The sequence below is a fragment of the Pseudophryne corroboree genome, chromosome 2, assembly GCF_028390025.1.
Source record: "Pseudophryne corroboree isolate aPseCor3 chromosome 2, aPseCor3.hap2, whole genome shotgun sequence".
NCBI classification, from domain to species: Eukaryota; Metazoa; Chordata; class Amphibia; order Anura; family Myobatrachidae; genus Pseudophryne; species Pseudophryne corroboree.
The window spans coordinates 715,056,133-715,080,836 of record NC_086445.1 but is presented as its reverse complement, the minus strand read 5'-3'; the positions used below and the strand labels follow the sequence as shown (position 1 = coordinate 715,080,836).

The following is a 24,704-nucleotide window of genomic DNA, read 5'->3' as shown; positions in this document are numbered from 1 at the left end:
TCGAAATTTTAAATGTCTGTATTTTGACCTAGTCGGGATTTTGATTGTAGGTATTTCATAATAAACCCCTTGTGACAACATGAATCCTATCATTGAAAGTACAGTAGAGGGACACACAAACATTCCTAAATGAAAACTGTTTTAGCTGCTTTTCATTAGCTCCTTACAGTAAATTGCTGCTATTGTTTATCATTTCGAAATTGTAAAAAAATAAATAAATAAAGCTTTGCTTGTGATGTATGACTATTGTAGAGGTAGGTGGTCATTGTGTTTAGTAAAAGGCAAGACTTTGCAATAAAAAAGAAATGGCATCTCCTTGATGCAGTGTATTCTCCACATGTAAATGCAAATGTAAGTTGACTTGCAAAGTAACAATATCTATATTAAGTTATGCATGTGGCAAATATGTTCTAATTATTTGCACCATTTTGTGAAGGGAGTTTAAGTGTTTTGCAAATATTCATATTGTATTGGCACAATTTATATTTGATTATCAACTTGAGAATACGTAGCAGGCAGTTTGCAATAAAGTCATCGTACAGTATAGAAGCCCAGTCTGATATACTGTATAACACCTATAGATTTCCTTTTTGTTTCACCATTTCTATGTGCACCCCTCGCAGGCCGAATTCACTTAAAAGCGTTCGCAGCCCTAGCCGAGTTTGCTGCTGCTGTATAGTGTGGCAAATTAAATTTAAAGGGTTAACTTAAGGGGTCAATCCAAAATAAATTGGATTAAATTGGACCCTTAAGGTGCATACACACTGAGAGATTTTAACAATGAGAGATTATGACTGAGCGTTTCCTCTTGCAGGAGATTTTGACTAACTTTACCAGCGATTTTGACTAAGGGGTATATGCAATTGCGGTCGAATTCACGAAATTGGCGAAAAACTGGACTTTCTCGCCAAAAAAAAAAAAAATCGTCAATGCAATTCAGTACTTTCCGTCAAAAAAACGGACTTTCAAAATTCGACTTTTTGAAATTCGACTTTTGTCAAATTCGACTTTTCTGCAATGATACAAGTGCTGCAATTCGACCAAAGTATATTCAATTGAAGTTTGGAAATTCGACAACAGTGCTTTTAGACAGTAAATTCGTCATTTTCAATCCGCCACACTTTGGTGGGTGAAACTAATAAAAAAAATTTAAAACATGTTTTTTTTGGTGTTTTTTTTATTGGTAATAGCATATCTATTTATATTAGAGGGGTTAAGTACTTGGTTTGTCTTTTTTGGAGGCACAAGTATTTTTTATATAGTTTTAAAAATAATATATATATTTTTTTTTAGATGGAATGGTAAAATCCCGGTAAAAAATGGCGTGGGGTCCCCCCTCCAAAGCATAACCAGCCTCGGGCTCTTCGAGCCGGTCCTGGTTCTAAAAATCCGGGGGGAAAAATGACAGGGGATCCCCCGTATTTTTAAAACCAGCACCGGGCTCTGCGCCTGGTGCTGGTGCAAAAAATACGGGGGACAAAAAGAGTAGGGGTCCCCCGTATTTTATACACCAGCATCGGGCTCCACTAGCTGGACAGATAATGCCACAGCCGGGGGTCACTTTTATACAGCGCCCTGCGGCCGTGGCATTAAATATCCAACTAGTCACCCCTGGCCGGGGCACCCTGGGGGAGTGGGGACCCCTTCAATCAAGGGGTCCCCCCCCAGCCACCCAAGGGCCAGGGGTGAAGCCCGAGGCTGTCCCCCCCATCCAAGGGCTGCGGATGGGAGGCTGATAGCCTTGAGAAAATGTAAAGAATATTGTTTTTTCCTGTAGTACTACAAGTCCCAGCAAGCCTCCCCGCAAGCTGGTACTTGGAGAACCACAAGTACCAGCATGTGGAGGAAAACCGGGCCCGCTGGTACCTGTAGTACTACTGGAAAAAAAATATCCAAATAAAAACAGGAGACACACACCTTGATAGTAAAACTTTATTACACAACTGCCGACACACACATACTTACCTATGTTGACCCGCCGACTGCCACAGTCTCCGACGATCCGGGGTACCTGTGAAAAAAATTAGACTCACCTCAATCCAGTGTCCGGGAGATAATCCACGTACTTGTTAAAAAAACAAACCGCATACCCGACCATGCCGGACTGAAAGGGGTCCCATGTTTACACATCAGACCCCTTTCCCCGAATGCCGGGACACCACGTGACTGCTGTCACCGAGGTCCCTTCAGCCAATCAGCGAGCGCAACGTCCTGGCACTCTGCTGATTGGCTGGACGTCTGAGCTGTCAGACAGCGCCTCGCAAAGCCTCTCCATTATACTCAATGGTGGGAACTTTGCATCAGCAGTGAGGTCACCCGCGGTCAGCGGCTGACCGCGGGTAACCCCACCGCTACCCGCAAAGTTCCCACCATTGAAAGTAATGGAGAGGCTTTGCGATGCGCTGTCTGACCTCAGACGCGCACAGCCAATCAGGTGAGCGCCACGGAAGTAGCGCTTCCTGATTGGCTGAAGGGACCTCAGTGACAGGAGTCACGTGGGGTCCCGGCACATTCGGGGAAAGGGGTCCCATGTGTCAACATGGGACCCCTTTCAGTCCGGCATGGTCGGGTATGCGGTTTGTTTTTTTTAACAAGTACGTGGATTATCTCCCGGACACGGGATTGAGGTGAGTCTAATTTTTTTCACAGGTACCCCGGATCGTCGGAGACTGTGGCAGTCGGCGGGTCAACATAGGTAAGTATGTGTGTGTCGGCAGTTGTGTAATAAAGTTTTACTATCAAGGTGTGTGTCTCCTGTTTTTATTTGGATATTTTTTTTCAGTAGTACTACAGGTACCAGCGGGCCCGGTTTTCCTCCGCATGCTGGTACTTGTGGTTCTCCAAGTACCAGCTTGCGGGGGAGGCTTGCTGGGACTTGTAGTACTACAGGAAAAAACAATATTCTTTACATTTTCTCAAGGCTATCAGCCTCCCATCCGCAGCCCTTGGATGGGGGGGACAGCCTCGGGCTTCACCCCTGGCCCTTGGGTGGCTGGCGGGGGGGGGACCCCTTGATTGAAGGGGTCCCCACTCCCCCAGGGTACCCCGGCCAGGGGTGACTAGTTGGATATTTACTGCCACGGCCGCAGGGCGCTGTATAAAAGTGACCCCCGGCTGTGGCATTATCTGTCCAGCTAGTGGAGCCCGATGCTGGTGTATAAAATACGGGGGACCCCTACTCTTTTTGTCCCCCGTATTTTTTGCACCAGCACCAGGCGCAGAGCCCGGTGCTGGTTTTAAAAATACGGGGGATCCCTGTCAATTTCCCCCCCGGATTTTTAGAACCAGGACCAGCTCGAAGAGCCCGAGGCTGGTTATGCTTTGGAGGGGGGACCCCACGCCATTTTCTTTCGGGTTTTTGCCGTTTTTTCACGTTTTTAAAAAACCGGATCAAAATCCGTCAAATCGGCCGTTTTTCGGCCGCGGGACTGTCGAATCCGTTTTTTATTGCATATGGTCAATTTCGGCACCCACTTGCCGAAATAAGCCTGTCGAATTGTGTCGAGTTGAAAAACGGCCGATAATTTGCCGCGATTCGCCGCTAATTGCATATACCCCTAAGTGTGCAAGCAATTTTGGCTATGGGCGATTTTGGCTAACTCATCTAAGCAAGGGGATGCTTTTTCTTTTCCAGCGACCTAGCCAAAATTGACTTGCCTGCACAGTCTATTTTTAGCAGCGATAACGACCTGGCGGGGACGCACATCGCTATCGCTGGCTGTTTACACATGGAGAGCTATGCACTAACTTTCTGAGCGATTTTGACTGTATTTGCAACATTGCTCAGCTATATCGCTCCGTGTGTATGGACTTTTAGAATGCTTTTCAGGAGTAATGACAAGGTACTTATTTTCCCAATGATGTTCTCAACCCTAAAAGTATGGTGTGATCAACAGTTATACAGTAACCATAAGAAAATATTATCTTTCTATGAAAACCTAAAAATAATATATATGTGCACCCTATCTCCCGAAATTAAGGGTTACATTTATGGAAGCCTACAGTATACCTCTTGGTATTTGACTCAAGAGGTGACTGGTGATCCTCTCATTTTATTTTAACGTGACAATGGGACTTTCTGTACTAGCATGAGACGGATGGGACACTTTTCTTTTATGTTTTAATTACCGTATATACTCGAGTATAAGTCGACCCGAATATAAGCCGAGGCACCTAATTCTACCACAAAAACCTGGGAAAACTTATTGACTCGAGTATAAGCCTAGGGTGGGAAATGCAGCTCTAGCCGTACACAGCCCTCAGTGCCAGATATGCCCCCACAGTGCTGCCAGATATGCCCCCACAGTGCTGCCAGATATGCCCCCACAGTGCTGCCAGATATGCCCCCACAGTGCTGCCAGATATGCCCCCACAGTGCTGCCAGATATGCCCCCACAGTGCTGCCAGATATGCCCCCACAGTGCTGCCAGATATGCCCCCACAGTGCTGCCAGATATGCCCCCACAGTGCTGCCAGATATGCCCCCACAGTGCTGCCAGATATGCCCCCACAGTGCTGCCAGATATGCCCCCACAGTGCTGCCAGTTATGCCCCCACAGTGCTGCCAGATATGCCCCCACAGTGCTGCCAGATATGCCCCCACAGTGCTGCCAGTTATGCCCCCACAGTGCTGCCAGTTATGCCCCCACAGTGCTGCCAGATATGCCCCCACAGTGCTGCCAGATATGCCCCCACAGTGCTGCCAGATATGCCCCCACAGTGCTGCCAGATATGCCCCCACAGTGCTGCCAGATATGCCCCCACAGTGCTGCCAGATATGCCCCCACAGTGCTGCCAGATATGCCCCCACAGTGCTGCCAGTTATGCCCCCACAGTGCTGCCAGATATGCCCCCACAGTGCTGCCAGATATGCCCCCACAGTGCTGCCAGTTATGCCCCCACAGTGCTGCCAGTTATGCCCCCACAGTGCTGCCAGATATGCCCCCACAGTGCTGCCAGATACGTTCCCTCCCCAAGTGCCAGGTATGCCCCACAGTGCTGTTACTTACCCCTCCGTCGATCCCGCGCTGTCTTCTGGAGGGACACGAAGCACACAGCGTGCGCGGCTCTCCTGTGTCCCTCCTGCATCTTCGGCGGCCGCGGCGGGTCTATTATAGGAAGTGCCGGTTCGTGATCAGAGGTCACGAACGGGTATTTCCTGTAATAGAACCGCCGCTGCTGCCGCCGGAGATGCAGGAGGGACACAGGAGCGCCGCGCGCTGTGCGCTCCATGTCCCTCCTTCACACTGCTCTGCCTCTGCCTGCACTGACTCGAGTATAAGCCGAGGTGGCTTTTTCAGCACAAAAAAAAGTGCTGAAAAAGTCGGCTTATACTCGAGTATATACGGTAAATTAATTTATCCTAAAACCTTATGGGTGGGATGCATCAAGCATCGCATCCCGTTACTCACTGTAAGCATAACGCCATTGCCCACCACATCCAAGCCTTGAATATATCACATTCCGGGGCTTGGTACATGTGCAGCAAGCGGCCAAACCTTGCCCGCATTGTACAGCTTGATGCATCCCGCCCTATGACTTTTCTTTGTGGAGACATTCTCTTCCATTTGTCTTATCATTTATAAATGACCATATATATTTTCTGCACTGACATTTTGTTATATCTCTAAATGATACAGTTATTGTTTCTACTATCTTTTGAAGACATTGTTCAGTGCTATTGTATTATTGTACTGTATATATATATATATATATATATATATATATATATATATAAATGCGAAAGCCCTCACTGACTGACTGACTAATTTTCTTACTTCCCGATATGTTCGGAAGATGAAATCTAACAATTCTTCAGGTGGGAATTAGGAAAACTACGTAATTAGAATTTTAATAAACCTCCCTAAGGGGATGAAAAGGGGGTTGACATAGTGACATTATTACTGATGCGTGGCTTGCGCTACGTGAAAGATAATGCCCAAAAGGACAATCGGATCAAAATTTGGATTGCACCTCCAATGTGTAGAATTTCATAAACGACAAAAATGGTCCTGTCACTTTTTACCGTGTCTGCTACGGGTGCTTCCCGGGTAACGCCAAGAACCATGGATTAATATTTACTTACATTAAGACATCTCAAATTTACATCTCTATAGATTTACCACATTTTTAACACGCATTTACAAAAAATCAGAAACTCCCGTGCAAAGAACGGGTAGAACAGCTAGTTTGTTATACATGTGATGCTTCAATAAAAAAAAGATGTCTGCTTATTATCTCTCTCACTCTCACTCTCTCTCTCTCTCTCTCATATATATATATATATCTATCTATCTATCTATCTCTCTCTAGTAACAAAGCATGAAGAGGGGGCGCCTCATAGTGTAAAATCATTTAATTTTAAAACATGAAAATGCAGCACAAATTGATATGTAAATGCTCGTACCGCACAGTAACCAGTGTAGGTTGGTTACCACATGGTGTTTGTTACTATATATATATATATATATATATATATATATATAATAAGAATTTACTCACCGGTAATTCTATTTCTCGTAGTCCGTAGTGGATGCTGGGGACTCCGTAAGGACCATGGGGATTAGCGGCTCCGCAGGAGACTGGGCACAACTATAAAGAAAGCTTTTAGACTACTGGTGTGCACTGGCTCCTCCCACCAAGACCCTCCTCCAGACTTCAGTTAGGATACTGTGCCCGGAAGAGCTGACACAATAAGGAAGGATTTTGAATCCCGTGTAAGACTCATACCAGCCACACCAATCACACCGTATAACTCGTGATACAATACCCAGTTAACAGTATGATAACAACTGAGCCTCTCAACAGATGGCTCAACAATAACTCTTTAGTTAAGCAATAACTATATACAAGTATTGCAGAAGAAGTCCGCACTTGGGACGGGCACCCAGCATCCTCTACGGACTACGAGAAATAGATTTACCGGTAAGTAAAATCTTATTTTCTCTAACGTCCTTGAGGATGCTGGGACTCCGTAAGGACCATGGGGATTATACCAAAGCTCCCAAACGGGCGGGAGAGTGCGGATGACTCTGCAGCACCGAATGAGAGAACTCAAGGTCCTCCTCAGCCAGGGTATCAAATTTGTAGAATTTTGCAAACGTGTTTGCCCCTGACCAAGTAGCAGCTCGGCAAAGTTGTAAAGCCGAGACCCCTCGGGCAGCCGCCCAAGAAGAGCCCACCTTCCTTGTGGAATGGGCTTTTACTGATTTAGGATGCGGCAGTCCAGCCGCAGAATGTGCAAGCTGAATCGTACTACAGATCCAGCGAGCAATAGTCTGCTTTGAAGCAGGTGCACCCAACTTGTTGGGCGCATACAGGATAAAGAGCGAGTCAGTCTTTCTGACTCCAGCTGTCCTGGAAACATAGATTTTCAGGGCCCTGACTACGTCCAACAACTTGGAAGCCTCCAAGTCATTTGTAGCCGCAGGCACCACGATAGGTTGGTTCAGATGAAAAGCTGATACCACTTTGGGGAGAAACTGGGGACGAGTCCTCAATTCTGCCCTATCCATATGGAAAATCAGATAAGGGCTTTTACATGACAAAGCCGCCAATTCTGATACACGCCTGGCCGAAGCCAAGGCCAACAACATGACCACTTTCCACGTGAGATATTTCAAATCCACGGTTTTCAGTGGCTCAAACCAATGTGACTTTAGGAAATCCAACACCACGTTGAGATCCCAAGGTGCCACTGGAGGCACAAAAGGGGGCTGAATATGCAGCACTCCCTTAACAAAGGTCTGAACTTCAGGTAGTGAAGCCAGTTCTCTCTGGAAGAAAATCGATAGAGCCGAAATCTGGACCTTAATGGAACCCAATTTAAGGCCCATAGTCACCCCTGACTGTAGGAAGTGCAGGAAACGGCCCAGCTGAAATTCCTCCGTTGGGGCCTTCCTGGCCTCACACCACGCAACATATTTTCGCCATATGCGGTGATAATGGTTTGCGGTTACTTCTTTTCTAGCTTTAATCAGCGTAGGAATGACTTCCTCCGGAATGCCCTTTTCCTTCAGGATCCGGTGTTCAACCGCCATACCGTCAAACGCAGCCGCGGTAAGTCTTGGAACAGACAGGGCCCCTGCTGCAGCAGGTCTTGTCTGAGCGGTAGAGGCCATGGGTCCTCTGACATCATTTCTTGAAGTTCCGGGTACCAAGCTCTTCTTGGCCAATCCGGAACAATGAGTATAGTTCTTACTCCTCTTCTCCTTATTATCCTCAGTACCTTTGGTATGAGAGGAAGAGGAGGGAACACATAAACCGATCGGTACACCCACGGTGTCGCTAGAGCGTCCACAGCTATCGCCTGTGGGTCTCTCGACCTGGCGCAATATTTTTCTAGCTTTTTGTTTAGGCGGGACGCCATCATGTCCACCTGTGGCCTTTTCCAACGGTTTACAATCATTTGAAAGACTTCTGGATGAAGTCCCCACTCTCCCGGGTGGAGGTCGTGCCTGCTGAGGAAGTCTGCCGCCGTGATGTTGTCTGACTGGTTCAGTACCGGCTGGTTTTGAAGCAGGGGTTTTGCCTGACTTAGGGCATTGTAAATGGCCCTCAGTTCCAGAATATTTATGTGCAGGGAAGTCTCCTGACTGGACCATAGTCCTTGGAAGTTTCTTCCCTGTGTGACTGCTCCCCAGCCTCGAAGGCTGGCATCCGTGGTCACCAGGACCCAGTCCTGTATGCCGAATCTGCGGCCCTCTTGAAGATGAGCACTCTGCAGCCACCACAGCAGAGACACCCTTGTCCTTGGAGACAGGGTTATCAGACGATGCATCTGAAGATGCGATCCGGACCACTTGTCCAACAGGTCCCACTGAAAGGTTCTTGCATGAAACCTGCCGAATGGAATCGCTTCGTAGGAAGCTACCATTTTTCCCAGGATCCGCCTGCAGTGATGCACCGACACCTGTTTTGGTTTTAGGAGGCCTCTGACTAGAGATGACAGCTCCTTGGCCTTCTCCTCCGGGAGAAACACTTTTCTCTGTTCTGTGTCCAGAACCATCCCTAGGAACAGTAGACGTGTCGTAGGGACTAGCTGTGACTTTGGAATGTTTAGAATCCAGCCGTGCTGTTGTAGCACTTCCCGAGATAGTGCTACCCGGATCAACAACTGCTCTCTGGACCTTGCCTTTATCAGGAGATCGTCGAAGTACGGGATAATTAAAACTCCCTTCTTTCGAAGGAGTATCATCATTTCGGCCATTACCTTGGTAAAGACCCTCGGAGCCGTGGATAGACCGAACGGCAACGTCTGGAATTGGTAATGACAATCCTGTACCACAAATCTGAGGTACTCCTGGTGAGGATGGTAAACGGGGACATGCAGGTAAGCATCCTTGATGTCCAGTGATACCATGTAATCCCCCTCGTCCAGGCTTGCAATAACCGCCCTGAGCGATTCCATCTTGAACTTGAATTTTTTTATATATGTGTTCAAGGATTTCAAATTTAAAATGGGTCTCACCGAACCGTCAGGTTTCGGTACCACAAACATTGTGGAATAGTAACCCCTTCCTTGTTGAAGTAGGGGCACCTTTTCTATCACTTGTTGTGAATACAGCTTGTGAATTGCCTGTAACACTGCCTCCCTGCCTGAGGGAGTGGTTGGCAAGGCAGATTTGAGGAAACGGCGGGGGGGGGAGACGTCTCGAATTCCAGCTTGTACCCCTGACATACTACTTGAAGGATCCAGGGATCCACCCGTGAGCGAGCCCACTGATTGCTGAAATATTTGAGAGGGGCCCCCACCGTACCTGGCTCCGCCTGTGAAGCCCCAGCGTCATGCTGTGGACTTAGAGGAAGCGGGGGAGAACTTTTGCTCCTGGGAACTGGCTGTATTCTGCAGCTTCTTTCCCCTACCTCTGCCTCTGGGCAGAAAGGACACGCCTTTAACCCTCTTGCCCCTATTGGGCCGAAAGGACTGTACCTGATAATACGGTGCTTTCTTTGGTTGTGAGGGAACATGGGGTAAAAATGTAGACTTCCCAGCTGTTGCTGTGGAAACGAGGTCCGAGAGACCATCCCCGAACAACTCCTCACCCTTATAAGGCAGAACTTCCATGTGTCGTTTGGAATCTGCATCTCCTGTCCACTGCCGAGTCCATAACCCTCTCCTGGCAGAAATGGACATTGCACTAATTTTGGATGCCAGCCGGCAAATATCCCTCTGTGCATCCCTCATGTATAAAAGTGCGTCTTTTATATGCTCTACGTTTAGCAATATAGTGTCCCTGTCTAGGGTATCTATATTTTCTGACAGGGAATCTGACCACGCAGCAGCAGCACTGCACATCCAGGCTGAAGCAATAGCCGGTCTCAGTATAACACCTGTGTGTGTATATATAGATTTCAGGATAGCCTCCTGCTTTCTATCAGCAGATTCCTTCAGGGCGGCCGTATCCGGAGACGGTAGTGCCACCTTCTTTGACAAGCGTGTGAGCGCTTTATCCACCCTAGGGGATGTTTCCCAGCGTGACCTATCCTCTGGCGGGAAAGGGTACGCCAGTAGTAACCTCTTAGAAATTACCAGCTTTTTATCAGGGGAAGCCCACGCTTCTTCACACACTTCATTTAACTCTTCAGATGGAGGAAAAGCTACTGGTAGTTTTTTCTCTCCAAACATAATACCCTTTTTTGTGGTACCGGGGGTAACATCAGAAATGTGCAACACATTTTTCATTGCCTCAATCATGTAACGTGTGGCCCTACTGGAAGTTACATTAGTCTCATCGTCGTCGACACTGGAGACAGTATCCGTGTCGACATCTGTGTCTGTCATCTGAGGTAGCGGGCGTTTTAGAGCCCCTGATGACTTTTGAGACGCCTGGGCAGGCACAGGCTGAGAAGCCGGCTGTCCCACGTTAGGTATGTCGTCAAACCTTTTATGCAAGGAGTCGACACTGTCGCGTAATTCCTTCCACAGCACCATCCACTCAGGTGTCGACCCCGCAGGGGGTGACATCACGTTTACAGGCATTTGCTCCGCCTCCACATAAGCCTCCTCATCAAACATGTCGACACAGCCGTACCGACACACCGCAAACACACAGGGAATGCTCTGACAGAGGACAGGACCCCACAAAGCCCTTTGGGGAGACAGAGAGAGAGTATGCCAGCACACACCAGAGCGCTATATAACACAGGGATCCCACTATAAATGAGTATTTTCCCTTATAGCTGCTTTTTTATATATATCATATATATATATATCTATACTGCGCCTAAATTTAGTGCCCCCCCTCTCTTTTTTACCCTTCTGTAGTGTTCAGACTGCAGGGGAGAGCCAGGGAGCTTCCTTCCAGCGGAACTGTGAGGGAAAAATGGCGCCAGTGTGCTGAGGGAGATAGCCCCGCCCCTTTTTCGGCGGACTTTCTCCCGCTTTTTCAGGAATACTGGCAGGGGTAATTTTACATCTATATAGCCTCTAGGACTATATATGATGTAGATTTGCCAGCCAAGGTGTCATATATTGCCCTCAGGGCGCCCCCCCCCAGCGTCCTGCACCCATCAGTGACCGGAGTGTGAGGTGTACATGAGGAGCAATGGCGCACAGCTGCAGTGCTGTGCGCTACCTTGTTGAAGACCGAAGTCTTCTGCCGCCGATTTTCCGGACCTCTTTGTCGCTTCTGGCTCTGTAAGGGGGACGGCGGCGCGGCTCCGGGAACGAACACCAAGGTCGGGTCCTGCGGTCGATCCCTCTGGAGCTAATGGTGTCCAGTAGCCTAAGAAGCCCAAACTACCACCTGTTAGGTAGGTTCACTTCTTCTCCCCTTAGTCCCTCGCTGCAGTGAGTCTGTTGCCAGCAGATCTCACTGTAAAATAAAAAACCTAAATATACTTTCTTTCTAGGAGCTCAGGAGAGCCCCTAGTGTGCATCCAGCTCAGCCGGGCACAAGAATCTAACTGAAGTCTGGAGGAGGGTCTTGGTGGGAGGAGCCAGTGCACACCAGTAGTCTAAAAGCTTTCTTTATAGTTGTGCCCAGTCTCCTGCGGAGCCGCTAATCCCCATGGTCCTTACGGAGTCCCCAGCATCCACTTAGGATGTTAGAGAAATATATATATATATATATATATATATATATATAGATAGATATAAGAAGCAAACATCATCTTTTTTTATTGAGGCATCACATGTATAACAAACTAGCTGTTCTACCCGTTCTTCGCACGGGAGTTTCTGATTTTTTATAAACGCGTGTTAAAAGTGTGGTAAATCTATAGAGATGTAAATTTGAGACGTCTTAATGTAAGTAAATATTAATCCATGGTTCTTGCCATTACCCGGGAAGCACCCGTAGCAGATACAGTAAAAAGTGACAGGACCATTTTTGTAGTTTATGTAATTGGATCCTCCCGGCACAAACTCGAACCCAGTCTCGCAGGACCTCGGACTACTGACTCCCGTGACTGACCACTGGCAATGATTGCCACGGTGAACACTGGAGGCAGATGACGAGTTCGAGTTTGTGCCGGGAGGATTCAATTACACCATGTGGTATCCAGCCCACACTGGTTACTGTGCGATACAAGCATTTGCATATCAATTTGTGCTGCATGTTCATGTTTTTCATGTTTTAAAATTAAATTATTTTACACTATGAGGCGCCCCCTCTTCATGCTTTCTTACTAGGTATCTTAAGCCAAGGAATTCCGCGGTCATTCAAGGAGGAGAAGAGGTCCGGAATTTTAAAGTGGACTCTAGTGACTCTTATTGTGATTCATGTGGAACACTGATTTTGCAGTGTGGTAACATATGTGAATCAAAGTTAAAATGAGCGCATTGTCTACATTGTAATATATATATATATATATATATATATATATACACACACACACACACACACACACACACACACACACACACACACACACACACACATGCACAGTGCATCCGGAAAGGGAAAGTATTCACAGCGCTTCACTATTTCCACATTTTGTTATGTTATAGCCTTATTCAAAACTGGAATAAATTAATTTTCCCTCAAAATTCTACACAAAATACCCCATAATGACAACGTGAAAAAAGTTTGAGAAGTTCAGATTACTTCTAATAAATATTTAAAATGCCAGCGTTAATATATGTTGCGGACGCAAGGCGCATCTTATTACCATATACGATAAAAGTGCGCTGTACGTTGCAAACACTATATCCCTTAAAAGAAAACAAGCACTCGCACACATTGTATGAGTTCCAACGCTCATAGATGTATATATTTGATATTAAAAGGATATGTATGCAATATATCACATGTACAGTATATATCATTCGGTTATAATGTTACATTTACACAAGATACAGATAGTTACAAAAGAATCCATTACAGCCACAGCCAGCATACATTACCATTTCCCTCAATGCACTCTCCGCTCCATCTCTCTCTCTCTATCTCTCCAGCAAACAAACAGCAACTAACTCTCTAAGTCCTAGAAACTGCATATATCAAAACAGTGGGAGTTAACAGGTTGTTGGTTTCAGCCTCCTTCCATTGGTACAGAGAGGGAGGTCTCTCATTCATGATGTGTCATTGGTCAGTTCATATGCAAGCAAACGTCCAGCCTTGAATCAGACATCATAGGGGTTGGCCACTGGGATCCTGCCCACATGCTTTCTTTGGAATGTCCTTTTGTTCTCATTAGAATTGTGGCTTCATATTCCTACACTTAATCATAACTAATCGTTGCAATGTGCTACAATCGAACCACAGCTATCAAACCAACACACTCATTCCCCTGATTATTTTGACACCAAGCATGACATGTTTATCTTGTTCCGTTCCACTAATACATATACACGATGTTATACTCTATTATATAATTTAATACATTATAATGTCTGGTGCTTGACATGCTTAATTTATGTGTGGTATGAAATATGTGTTGAATATATCTTTGTGGCTTGTCTGTGTGAATGTGTATGCTACCATATATCGCTGTGCACGCTGCGTGTATGCTCACGCACAGCAACCCATCTGATTGGAGTTTACATGTGCTGTGTATGTAATATTTTTGACTTCGACAAGTTTTTGGGAGATATTTGCAAATGTATTAAAAATAAAAAAAGTAAGACATCACATGTGCATAAGTATTCACAGCCTTTGCCATGAGCTCAGGTGCATCCTGTTTCCACTGATCATCCTTGAGATGTTCCTACAGCTTAATTGGAGTCCACCAGTGGTAAATTCAGTTGATTGGACAGGATTTCGAAAGGCACACACCTGTCTATATAAGGTCCCACACTTCACAGTGCATGTCTGAGCACAAACCAAGCATGAAGTCAAAGGAATTGTCTGTAGACCTCCGAGACAGGATTGTCTCGAGGCACAAATCTCGGGTAGAGTACAGAAAAATATATGCTGCTTTGAAGGTACCAATGAGCACAGTGGCCTCCATCATCCGTAAGTGGAAGAAGTTCGGAACCACCAGGACTCTTCCTAGAGCTGGCCAGCTGTCTAAACTGAGCGATCGGGGGAGAAGTGCCCTAGTCAGGGAGGTGACCAAGAACCCGATGGTCACTCTGTCAGAGCTACAGCATTCCTCTGTGGAGAGAGGAGAACCTTCCAGAAGGACAACCAGCTCTGCAGCAATCCACCAAAAAGGCCTGTATGGTAGAGTGGCCAGATGGAGGCCACTCCTTAGTAAAAAGCACATGGCAGCCCACCTGGAGTTTGCCAAAATGCACCTGAAGGACTCTCAGACCATGAGAAACAAAATTCTCTGGTCTGATGAGACAAAGATTGAACTCTTTGGTGTGAATGCCAGGCGTCATGTTTGGAGGAAATGTAAATGTTGATTTACTTACAGGACTAAAAGCAATACTTAAAACCACACTTAATACACTTTAAAATCGAGCCGCTGCGGCCGCTGTATGCAATCCTTACTCTACGTACTTATTACTCAGTTTGCGTACAAAGTCCCGTACCGTGTACACACTTTGCGTACTAACGCCGCGACGGACGTGCAAAGTACACGCGGTGCATACACACACAACGACACGCCGTGAGCACTATGCAGCTCACGTGTGTCTGTAATACCCTTACAAATCTAGCAGAGAAAGAGACACGACACCAATTGTATTTAGGAAGTTGGGATCCGACCCGCCAACATATAATTGATAAAAGGGGATTACAACAAAGATACAATTACAATAACAGAAAAGAGGTTACAGTCAATGGTACATACGTTTGGTTTCGCCTGCGCTTCCCGGTCCGGTCCTCAGTCATCAAGGTAGATGACCTTCAGAGATTGAGAGAGTGACCTGGCCTGCAGCTGGCTATTTATACATTTGTTCAAAACCTAACACAATGGAAACTGTAATCTCTTTGTCCATTGGACACAGGGATGGTCATTTACAGTACAGGAGAGGTCATAGGTTAGTTTGAATAGGTGGGCGATGTCTGGTCCAGGTGCAATTCCAGATGTTCTCCTCTGGGTTCCCGCCGCATATCAAGAGTACAGTAAATACAGTTAATATTAATATTCTGCTCCTGCGCATAACTATTCACAGGAGCGTGCGATCTTCTGCAAACCAACACCGGGATATTGCTCTTAAAATACCCTACAGCTGGATACCAAACATCACCTTATAACCTAGTTCTGTCCCATCCTATCCTGTGAAGGTGAATCCCTTTGTTGCTGTACCATTTAAACAAGTATAAATCGCTGGTGTGGTGCATGTGGGCTATGTGTACATTGTGCACTATTTGGATTAAATATGTAATGTGTTTTTATGGCTTTTCCATGCGATTACAAACACTACCGTAATTACTCATGCCACGCGCTAATACGCAGGACCGCAGGAGCGATCATACGCAAATTGCGAATATGTGCACGCACGGCAGAACAAGTACGCGCACGAAGGCCATCTGTGTGTAGTTTGTACGTGATGTGTGTACTGAAATATTTTCGACTTCGACAGTCCACCCTTTGTCAGTCAACAATAACTGCCACACTCTACTACTAAACAGAAAATATTATCTACACAATATATACAAGTTTGGATGATCGGGGGAGAGTAGTAGGTGGGAAATGTGTAATCTAGTGGGATAGTAAAAAGCATGCATGTATGAATCAATGTCTGAGGGGCATGTATCATCGTGCAGTATATGTTCTAAATTAGCTTCGAGGTATTGCGAAGTATACATTAAATCCTTCTCATCCCGTATTAAGGGTCTGTAAATGGGCAAACAAACACTACCAAGCTCTTTTCGGCTTGTTATTCCAACAAATGGGGAGCACATTTAGTTGATGATACATGGAGGGGGAACATATGTGAGTGCTAGTATATGTGGATATCACCTGTCGACTATGTGTGCCATTAACTGGAGGTTGCAGAGATGAAGATAAGACACATATATAAAAATACATTCACATAAACATTTTGGGTAGGGTTGAAGTCTTTTCCGGTTGGATGTTTCTGGGTAAGGGGGAAACAGAAAAAAACTGTGAAATAAACAGGCCATGAAATTCATTTGCAATCCTTATCATAACACTGTCTCTATGGATGGATCATAAATCAAATCTGCTGCTGTAACAGCGCTCTCGCTCCTTAGACTCATCAAATTTGTGATGTGCTTGCGCCACGTTAGAATTCAAACACACCTGAATATCAGGCCAATAATTATGATGACTCCCAGGATACAAAGGAGAAACTTCCCCACACTCATAATAACATTCTGTGCCCACTCTCTTAACCCTGAGAACCATTTGCGTGGGTTCAACCATATGACCTAGCAAGTCAGTTCATTACCCACAGTTGCTAAGGTAAGATTGTGTTTCCTCCTGAACTCCCACTTCAACTGCAAGATCTCGTCCGTCTTCTGATCGATGATCCCCGTGGGGTCGTCAGTGCTGTTCGTAATATATGTACAGCACTTCACACCATATTCAGTTGCCAGAGTAACACAGTACCCACCTGTCACGGCTGTGACGTAATGGACCATCCTGTGCTGGATCAGTTCCTTCTTGTTGGCTTGTAACTCCCTTCCCGTATACCTGAAGGTGTCATCATACATCTCGGTGATATTGTCTATCAAGTTTGCTAGCGCATGGATGTACCTATAATTTATAGTTCCTCTGGCAGTACGGGTGATATCTAATGAGAGAAGGAACTGAATCCCGGTGGATTCATGGATCAAATCAGAGGCTGCGTGCTCTGCCCTATCTATGAGGTGTCTCTTGATGATGTGTTCATAGTGGGTATGAGTATAAGGAGTCTGAGCGCTGCGGTGAACGTCGTTCATTTTGTCGTGGGTTATGGTCATGACCTCTGGTAGTACTCTCCCAATATAACACAATCCCTCAGAGCTCGGAGTAAGCCACTTGTACGCTTTCCTCCCACATATGAAATGGGCATCATCTGGAAGAACATAGGGGACAAAATGTAACATCACCATATTGCAAACTTTCCATGTAAAGAAACCAATCCCTAGTTCTCTCATTTGCTCAGTACAAGTATCGGGCTGGATGATATGGGCACAATACCCTGACAATACTTTTTCAACCCACATGGTCTTGCTTCCATGTGTATACCGGTACCGAAAATACCTCCCACTGATGGCTATCTGGCGTACAAGTTCAGAGTCAATAGGAATCCTATCAGCTCTGTGTGAAAAAGTCATTGTCTGGTTATTCCAAGTCACTTCCCAATTTCCTGTTTTTCGGTAATTGGAAATATTAAAACACAACAGGGACCTTATCTACGTTGTACTGGTGGAGCTTTAAGCTAGGCGGCCTAGATATATTGAATTTCTTGTCCACCGGTCTCCCACCCCGTAATTCGAGTACCTCATCTATTGCTAAAGGGTATGGTACTAATCCTGACTTACTCTGTCCTTGAGGTACTTGTGAGCACACCCAACATTCTGTCTGGTTTAAGACCTTACCCACTAATGAGTGGTAATCACTCAACGGATGTCGGTCCATGTCGATATTAATGTTGGACTGACATCTCTGGATGCTCCCGTCTTCGACTATGTTCTCACAATTCCTACAAATACAATATTCATCAGACAATAACCCTTCACATTGCCTCCGAGCTCCATGACTACCAGAGCGCTTACTGATACCAGCCTTTATTCGAGTGATGTGCTGCTCCTGAGATCCTACAAATTCGTACTCGCCATCAGAACCCATTGCAGATCCTTGCTCGACTTCTCTGGGACCCTCACCAAAACAAATTGTCCTGATCAAAAACAGAATTACTAGCAGAACCCGAAACACAGTCTCTTGTGATAGATCCATTTCGTTAGGGGAAAGAAGGAAAATAAGGAGGAGAAAAGAAAGGAAAATGCGGGGGGGGGGGGGGGGGGTGTGTGAAAAAAGAAAGTGGTGCGACAACCGTCCTTGATCTTGTTGCTCTCCGTGCTCAGGTGCCTTTCAACAGTCCTGCCTCTCTGCTTTCCCGGAACAAACACTCTAGTGATAAGAGGTTCTCTTCACCTTGCTCTTTGTCACGAGTTTTCTCCGGGTCAGCGACCTTCTTGCAGTGGGACGAGTGGACCCAAGTCTCTCTTTCAGCGACCTTTAATGCTGTTGTGCTGGTTAACAAGACATGGTACGGTCCTTCCCACCTGTCTATGAAGCAACCTGGGTGTCCTGTATGGTGGCTGCTAAAGAGAGTGCCGATATCGTGCTGGGCTCATCTTCCTGTTCACAATCCTGAGGAAAATTTAAGATGGGATACAACTGGCAAGGGTTAGGGTTAACACATTTATCTATGATTTTCCTATCTTTTACTGATGCACCATTGCTTGTAGCCAATTTCTCCCCATCAATATATGGTGGTGGTGGTGTGCTCGCAATCGCTTTCCCGCTAGATTTGGAACTTGCTGTGCAAGTCAGTTCCTTCTGCATCTCCCCCTCTTGCTGCCACAGGTTTAAACAATTTGTATGTCTGACCCTTTGTTTTCTGGATTTAATCAGACATACTTTAATCCTTATGTTCTGTAACACCTCTGATTCAAAGCTGCCCATCTTTGGGCATGGGGCCCTATCTTCCGCAGTCATATGTACCCACTCATTGCAAAAAGCCTCCGTGTGTGAACCATATTTTTCACACATAATAAACCTTGCTGACCCTCTCGGCTGCAATTCTGACCTTCTCGGTCCCAACTCTTCTGCCTGAACCCTTGCTACCAAACGCCCACTGCTTGTGCAATTGGATCCCATCGCAGACTTTTTGCCTATAAACGCAATCCCCAAATGCACAACACAAATAGACGGTGAAAGACACCTAACGCTTTCACTCGCTCCTTCTCCGCTGACGTACCACGACTCACTCCAACAGTGAGGCCCTAACTGGCTTCTATTCACTGGAAGTTTTAGGAATAACTTTCCTTTTCCAGTGAATATCCACCGTTTAAGATTTTCCTGAGGGAGACCAGCGAAAACTTCCCTTTTTGACTTACACAAATCACGCTTGCATATGCTCTACACAGCGCTAATGATACCGCGATTTTACGCAAAAGCTCGTAAAGGGGTATCAAGTTGCGCTATGTATCGCACCCACAAACATGCGGTCCAATCGCACAGCGTATAGGTACTTGTTACCTATCCGCCCTACGACCGCTGGAATCGAATCACAAGCTTCGAAACCTCAGCTGGAGCGTAATACAAAACCTTTAGACTTCAATTCACAATTTCTATACTTCTGCACAATGCACAATTCTATATCACGCTCCTCTACAAATCACCTCACGATTTGCGTATTATCTCTACCTTTATTAACGTGAGTCAGCCGCCTCACGCTACCAAGTCTCTGCTTACTTGGTGTACCCACGGGACCTGAATTTCCGGGGTTCAAATCCTCTCACTCCACTTTCACTCACTCAAATACACCTTGTTTTTCTTTTCTGTACAGAAAATTTTTATTCCCTTAGGTCGGTCGCTTTACCCCAGAGGTGCTTACAATTTTTAAACTAAATTTTTAAGGTAACCTGTTTTTGGAAATCGGATAGTTATGTGCTATTGTATTACATGTATACTATCCCGCCTTTAATTGAACAAATATCGTGTAATTTGTACTTAGCGTCTGCACTCTTATGCAACTTTGCGTAAACGCGACCGTGCGTGCCTTTTACGCTGCGTGCGCTCTCCTGTACTTTGTCCTTACCACGTGTACAAAAGTGCGTCCGCAATTCAACAAACCACACAGTCTCTATAAATATGAGCAATAAAAGCTACTATCGCTCATAAACACAACCCACACTTGCTCTGTATAACCCTTTATGACTGGGCCAGAACTGCGTTTTGTGTTTTTATAATTACTCCCTTAAATACATTTATTTCAAATTCATCTATATAGCAAACAAATGTATCCGATTTCACACAGGTTTAGAAATGACTAATACCCTATGGCAACACTATGTGGTGGGAGTTTGCAAAATATTGGTACGCTTTGTTACGCTTTTGACGCCCAAAAAAATTACACAGATTTTTAAATAGCTTTTTTCCTGTTTACCTACGGGTTCTATCAGCACCTCTGCAGACCAGACAGAGCAGACGCAATCTAACAGCACACAAATAGGGTTTTTAAAACATCCAGCAACCAGGAAAAGGTTTACCGTAGATATCTTTCCATCCTTTGCTGATAGATTAAAGTCTGCTATGACCTGCTAGCTTTTGAGTGTGTGAAAAAACGTATCGAGCCCCCAATTGTAAATGTTGATTTACTTACAGGACTAAAAGCAATACTTAAAATCACACTTAATACACTTTAAAATCGAGCCGCTGCGGCTGCTGTATGCAATCCTTAATCTACGTACTTATTACTCAGTTTGCGTACAAAGTCCCGTACCGTGTACGCACTTTGCGTACTAACGCCACGACGGACGTACAAAGTACACGTGGTGCATACACACACAACGACACGCCGTGAGCACTATGCAGCTACACGTGTGTCTGTAATACCCTTACAAATCTAGCAGAGAAAGAGACACAACACCAATTGTATTTAGGAAGTTGGGATCCGACCCGCCAACATATAATTGATAAAAGGGGATTACAACAAAGATAAAATTACAATAACAGAAAAGAGGCTACAGTCAATGGTACATACGTTTGGTTTCACCTGCGCTTCCCGGTCCGGTCCTCAGTCATCAAGGTAGATGACCTTCAGAGATTAAGAGAGTGACCTGGCCTGCAGCTGGCTATTTATACATTTGTCCAAAACCTAACACAATGGAAACTGTAATCTCTTTGTCCATTGGACATAGGGATGGTCATTTACAGTACAGGAGAGGTCATAGGTTAGTTTGAATAGGTGGGCGATGTCTGGTCCAGGTGCAATTGCAGATGTTCTCCTCTGGGTTCCCGCCGCATATCAAGAGTACAGTAAATACAGTTAATATTAATATTCTGCTCCTGCGCATAACTATTCGCAGGAGCGTGCTATCTTCTGCAAACCAACACCGGAATATTGCTCTTAAAATACCCTACAGCTGGATACCAAACACCACCTTATAACCTAGTTATGTCCCCTCCTATCCTGTAAAGGTGAATCCTTTTGTTGCTGTACCATTTAAACAAGTATAAATCGCTGGTGCGGTGCATGTGGGCTATGTGTACATTGTGCACTATTTGGATTAAATATGTAATGTGTTTTTATGGCTTTTCCATGCGATTACAAACACTACCGTAATTACTCATACCACGCGCTAATACGCAGGACCGCGGGAGCGATCATACGCAAATTGCGAATATGTGCATGCACGGCAGAACAAGTACACGCACGGAGGCCATCTGTGTGTAGTTTGTACGTGATGTGTGTACTGAAATATTTTCGAATTCGACAGAAACCAGGCACCGCTCATCACCAGGCCAATACCATCCCTACAGTGAAGCATGGTGGTGGCAGCATCATGCTGTGGGAATGTTTTCAGCGGCAGGAACTGGGAGTCTAGTCAGGATAGAGGGAAAGATGAATGCAGCAATGTACAGAGACATCCTGGATGAAAACCTGCTCCAGAGCGCTCTTGACTTCAGACTGGGGCGATGGTTCATCTTTCAGCAGGACAACGACCCTAAGCACACAGCCAAGATATCAAAGGAGTTGCTTCAGGACAACTTTATGAATGTCCTTGAGTGTCCCAGCCAGAGCCCAGACTTGAATCCGATTGAACATCTCTGGAGAGATCTGAAAATGGCTGTGCACCGACGCTTCCCATCTAACCTGATGGAGCTTGAGAGGTGCTGCAAAGAGGAATGGGCGAAACTGCCCAAAAATAGGTGTACCAAGCTTGTGGCATCATATTCAAGTATTGAGCAAAGGCTGTGAATACTTATGTGCATGTGATTTCTTAAGTTTTTTATTTTTAATACATTTGCAAAAATCTAAAAAAAAATAATTTTTTTCACATTGTCAATATGGGATATGGGGGGTAATTCCAAGTTGATCGCAGCAGGAAATTTTTTAGCAGTTGGGCAAAACCATGTGCACTGCAGGGGGGGCAGATATAACATGTGCAGAGAGAGTTAGATTTGGGTGGGTTATTTTGTTTCTGTGCAGGGTAAATACTGGCTGCTTTATTTTTACACTGCAAATTAGATTGCAGATTGAACACACCACACCCAAATCAAACTCTCTCTGCACATGTTAAATCTGCCTCCCCTGCAGTGCACATGGTTTTGCCCAACTGCTAAAAAATTTCCTGCTACGATCAACTTGGAATTACCCCCATTGTGTGTAGAATTTTGAGGCTTGGAATTACCCCCATTGTGTGTAGAATTTTGAGGCTTGGAATTACCCCCATTGTGTGTAGAATTTTGAGGCTTGGAATTACCCCCATTGTGTGTAGAATTTTGAGGGAAAAAATTAATTTCTTCCAGCTTAGAATAAGGCTGTAACATAACAAATTGTGGAAACTGTGATGCGCTGTGAATACTTTCCGGATGCACTATATATATATATATATATATATATATATATAAAACCAGTAAACAGTACTATTACTTACAGAGATCACTCACACACATGCAGCGGGAACAACTCATGTGTTTTTCATGAGTTGTGCTTTTGCCAATACAGCTATTGTACAAGTGGTGTGTGTCAGTGAATGCAAATGCTGTCTACTATGTTGGACACAATGATAAACACAACATTTTAAAAGACATAAGGAATAAACCATAGAGAAACCTTTCATTCTATATTTAATGTGGTTTTCAGGCATTAGGGCAGTGGGTGTAAAAGCATTAACAGAAGATAGATGCGAGCAAGCCCCAACCATTAACGCTACTAACAGCTTACCTTGTAATGCATTAATTTGTGACCGCAGCTTTAGTTTTTGCTCCTCCGCACTCCTCAATCTAACTAAAGAGACATTTGCATGGTTAGCCACCTACAAAAATAACCCTTACACACGTTTTCATGCTCATTCACTTCTAAAAAGCAGAGCCACTTTAAAAAAAAAAAAAAAAGGTTTATACAATAATGGGAAGGAAAAGGGCACACATTACAGGTACACATCACTATTATAATTACAGAACATTCATCACTAAACACAGTTTTACTTTGTTCTATACGTTGTCGTTTACATAAAGGATATGAAATGCATTGTGTTACAGGCAAGACCATTCCTCTTATTAGATAAGTGGTAAGTTTCAGCTAATTTACTTCTATTCTCATATCACATACTGCATTCTGCCTCTCTCTCCAGTTACTGTGCTCACTGACCACATGCATACCTCCCAACTGTCCTGATTTTGGCTGGACAGTCCCATTTTTCAGGGACTGTCCCGATGTCCCGCGATGGTGGTGGGGCAGTTAAGAGACTCTCTTTCACTTGCTGCAGTGAATGAACGCTGCATGCATGCACACAGTGTCTATTCACCGGGTGTGGGGGACAGGGGGTATGGTCAGTAGCTCACAGAGCGCTGGGCATGCCTCCATAGTGATACAAATGGGGATGTGGCTTGCGATCGTGACACTAGACCACGCCCCCTAGTCACAAGGCCCCACCCCTCCTTAGGATCCCACAAAGTTGGGAGGTATGCTACTGTACATATACAGTAACAGTGCAGTGTGATAGCAATAACCTGTGCTCCCTCCTACAATCACTGCAGTCTCAGCAAGGTGATTTGAGGTACTGGAAAGGGAGAATTCTCCCTTCACATCTCTCTTTTTGCACTGTAAGCCAACATGCAGCTTAACATAGTGTTGTAGAAATAAGCCAGGTGACAGGTTTAACTGGGCTGAAAATGCTGCTTCAAATGGCATAGGTTGAACAAAAGCTCTTGGTTACACGTGTGTTGGGCAAAGAATAATTTCTACTTGTCCATAGACCTATCCACAAATATCAGTACACAGTATCCTGCTAAACATTGGAGGCCACTTACCATGTTCTCAAGATGTGGACAGCAAGTGTCTTTGTTTTTACCCTATCTACAGCCCAGACCAATTCAAAGGGGCTTTGGAAGCACCCCAGCAAACTAGTCTAAAAAACTGAAGATGCACAACACGCAAAAGGAATACAATTCAGATAAAACATTTACGTTTTTCACCTAAAATAATGCTATGTGTGGCACCATGCAGGTCTTAACTTAGTTATAAAAGTGGCTGCCTGTATTACAAGTGCCATTTTTTTTTTTTACATAGGATAAGGTGCACCTAAAAATGTGTTTTTTTCTTCACTCATAGTAATTACATCAGGAAGATGCAAAATGCACCCTATTATATGAGATTTGATCGCTGACCTGGTGCAAACCTG

At 45.1% G+C, this 24,704-nt stretch overlaps 1 protein-coding gene across 6 annotated transcripts in view; it reads right to left on the bottom strand.

Annotated features, from left to right (window-relative positions):
* The window catches only part of TRAF3IP3 (TRAF3 interacting protein 3), a 241,442-nt gene that overhangs the window by 17,104 nt on the left and 199,634 nt on the right, over window positions 1–24,704 (bottom strand). For 5 of the 6 annotated variants that reach the window (XM_063955344.1, XM_063955346.1, XM_063955347.1 and 2 more), the window contains exon 12: window positions 23,246–23,308. The exons of the other annotated variant lie outside the window; for it this stretch is intronic. In XM_063955344.1, the coding sequence (XP_063811414.1) occupies window positions 23,246–23,308 (63 nt within the window). The remainder of the gene's footprint in view (window positions 1–23,245; window positions 23,309–24,704) is intronic. 6 annotated transcript variants of the gene reach the window in all.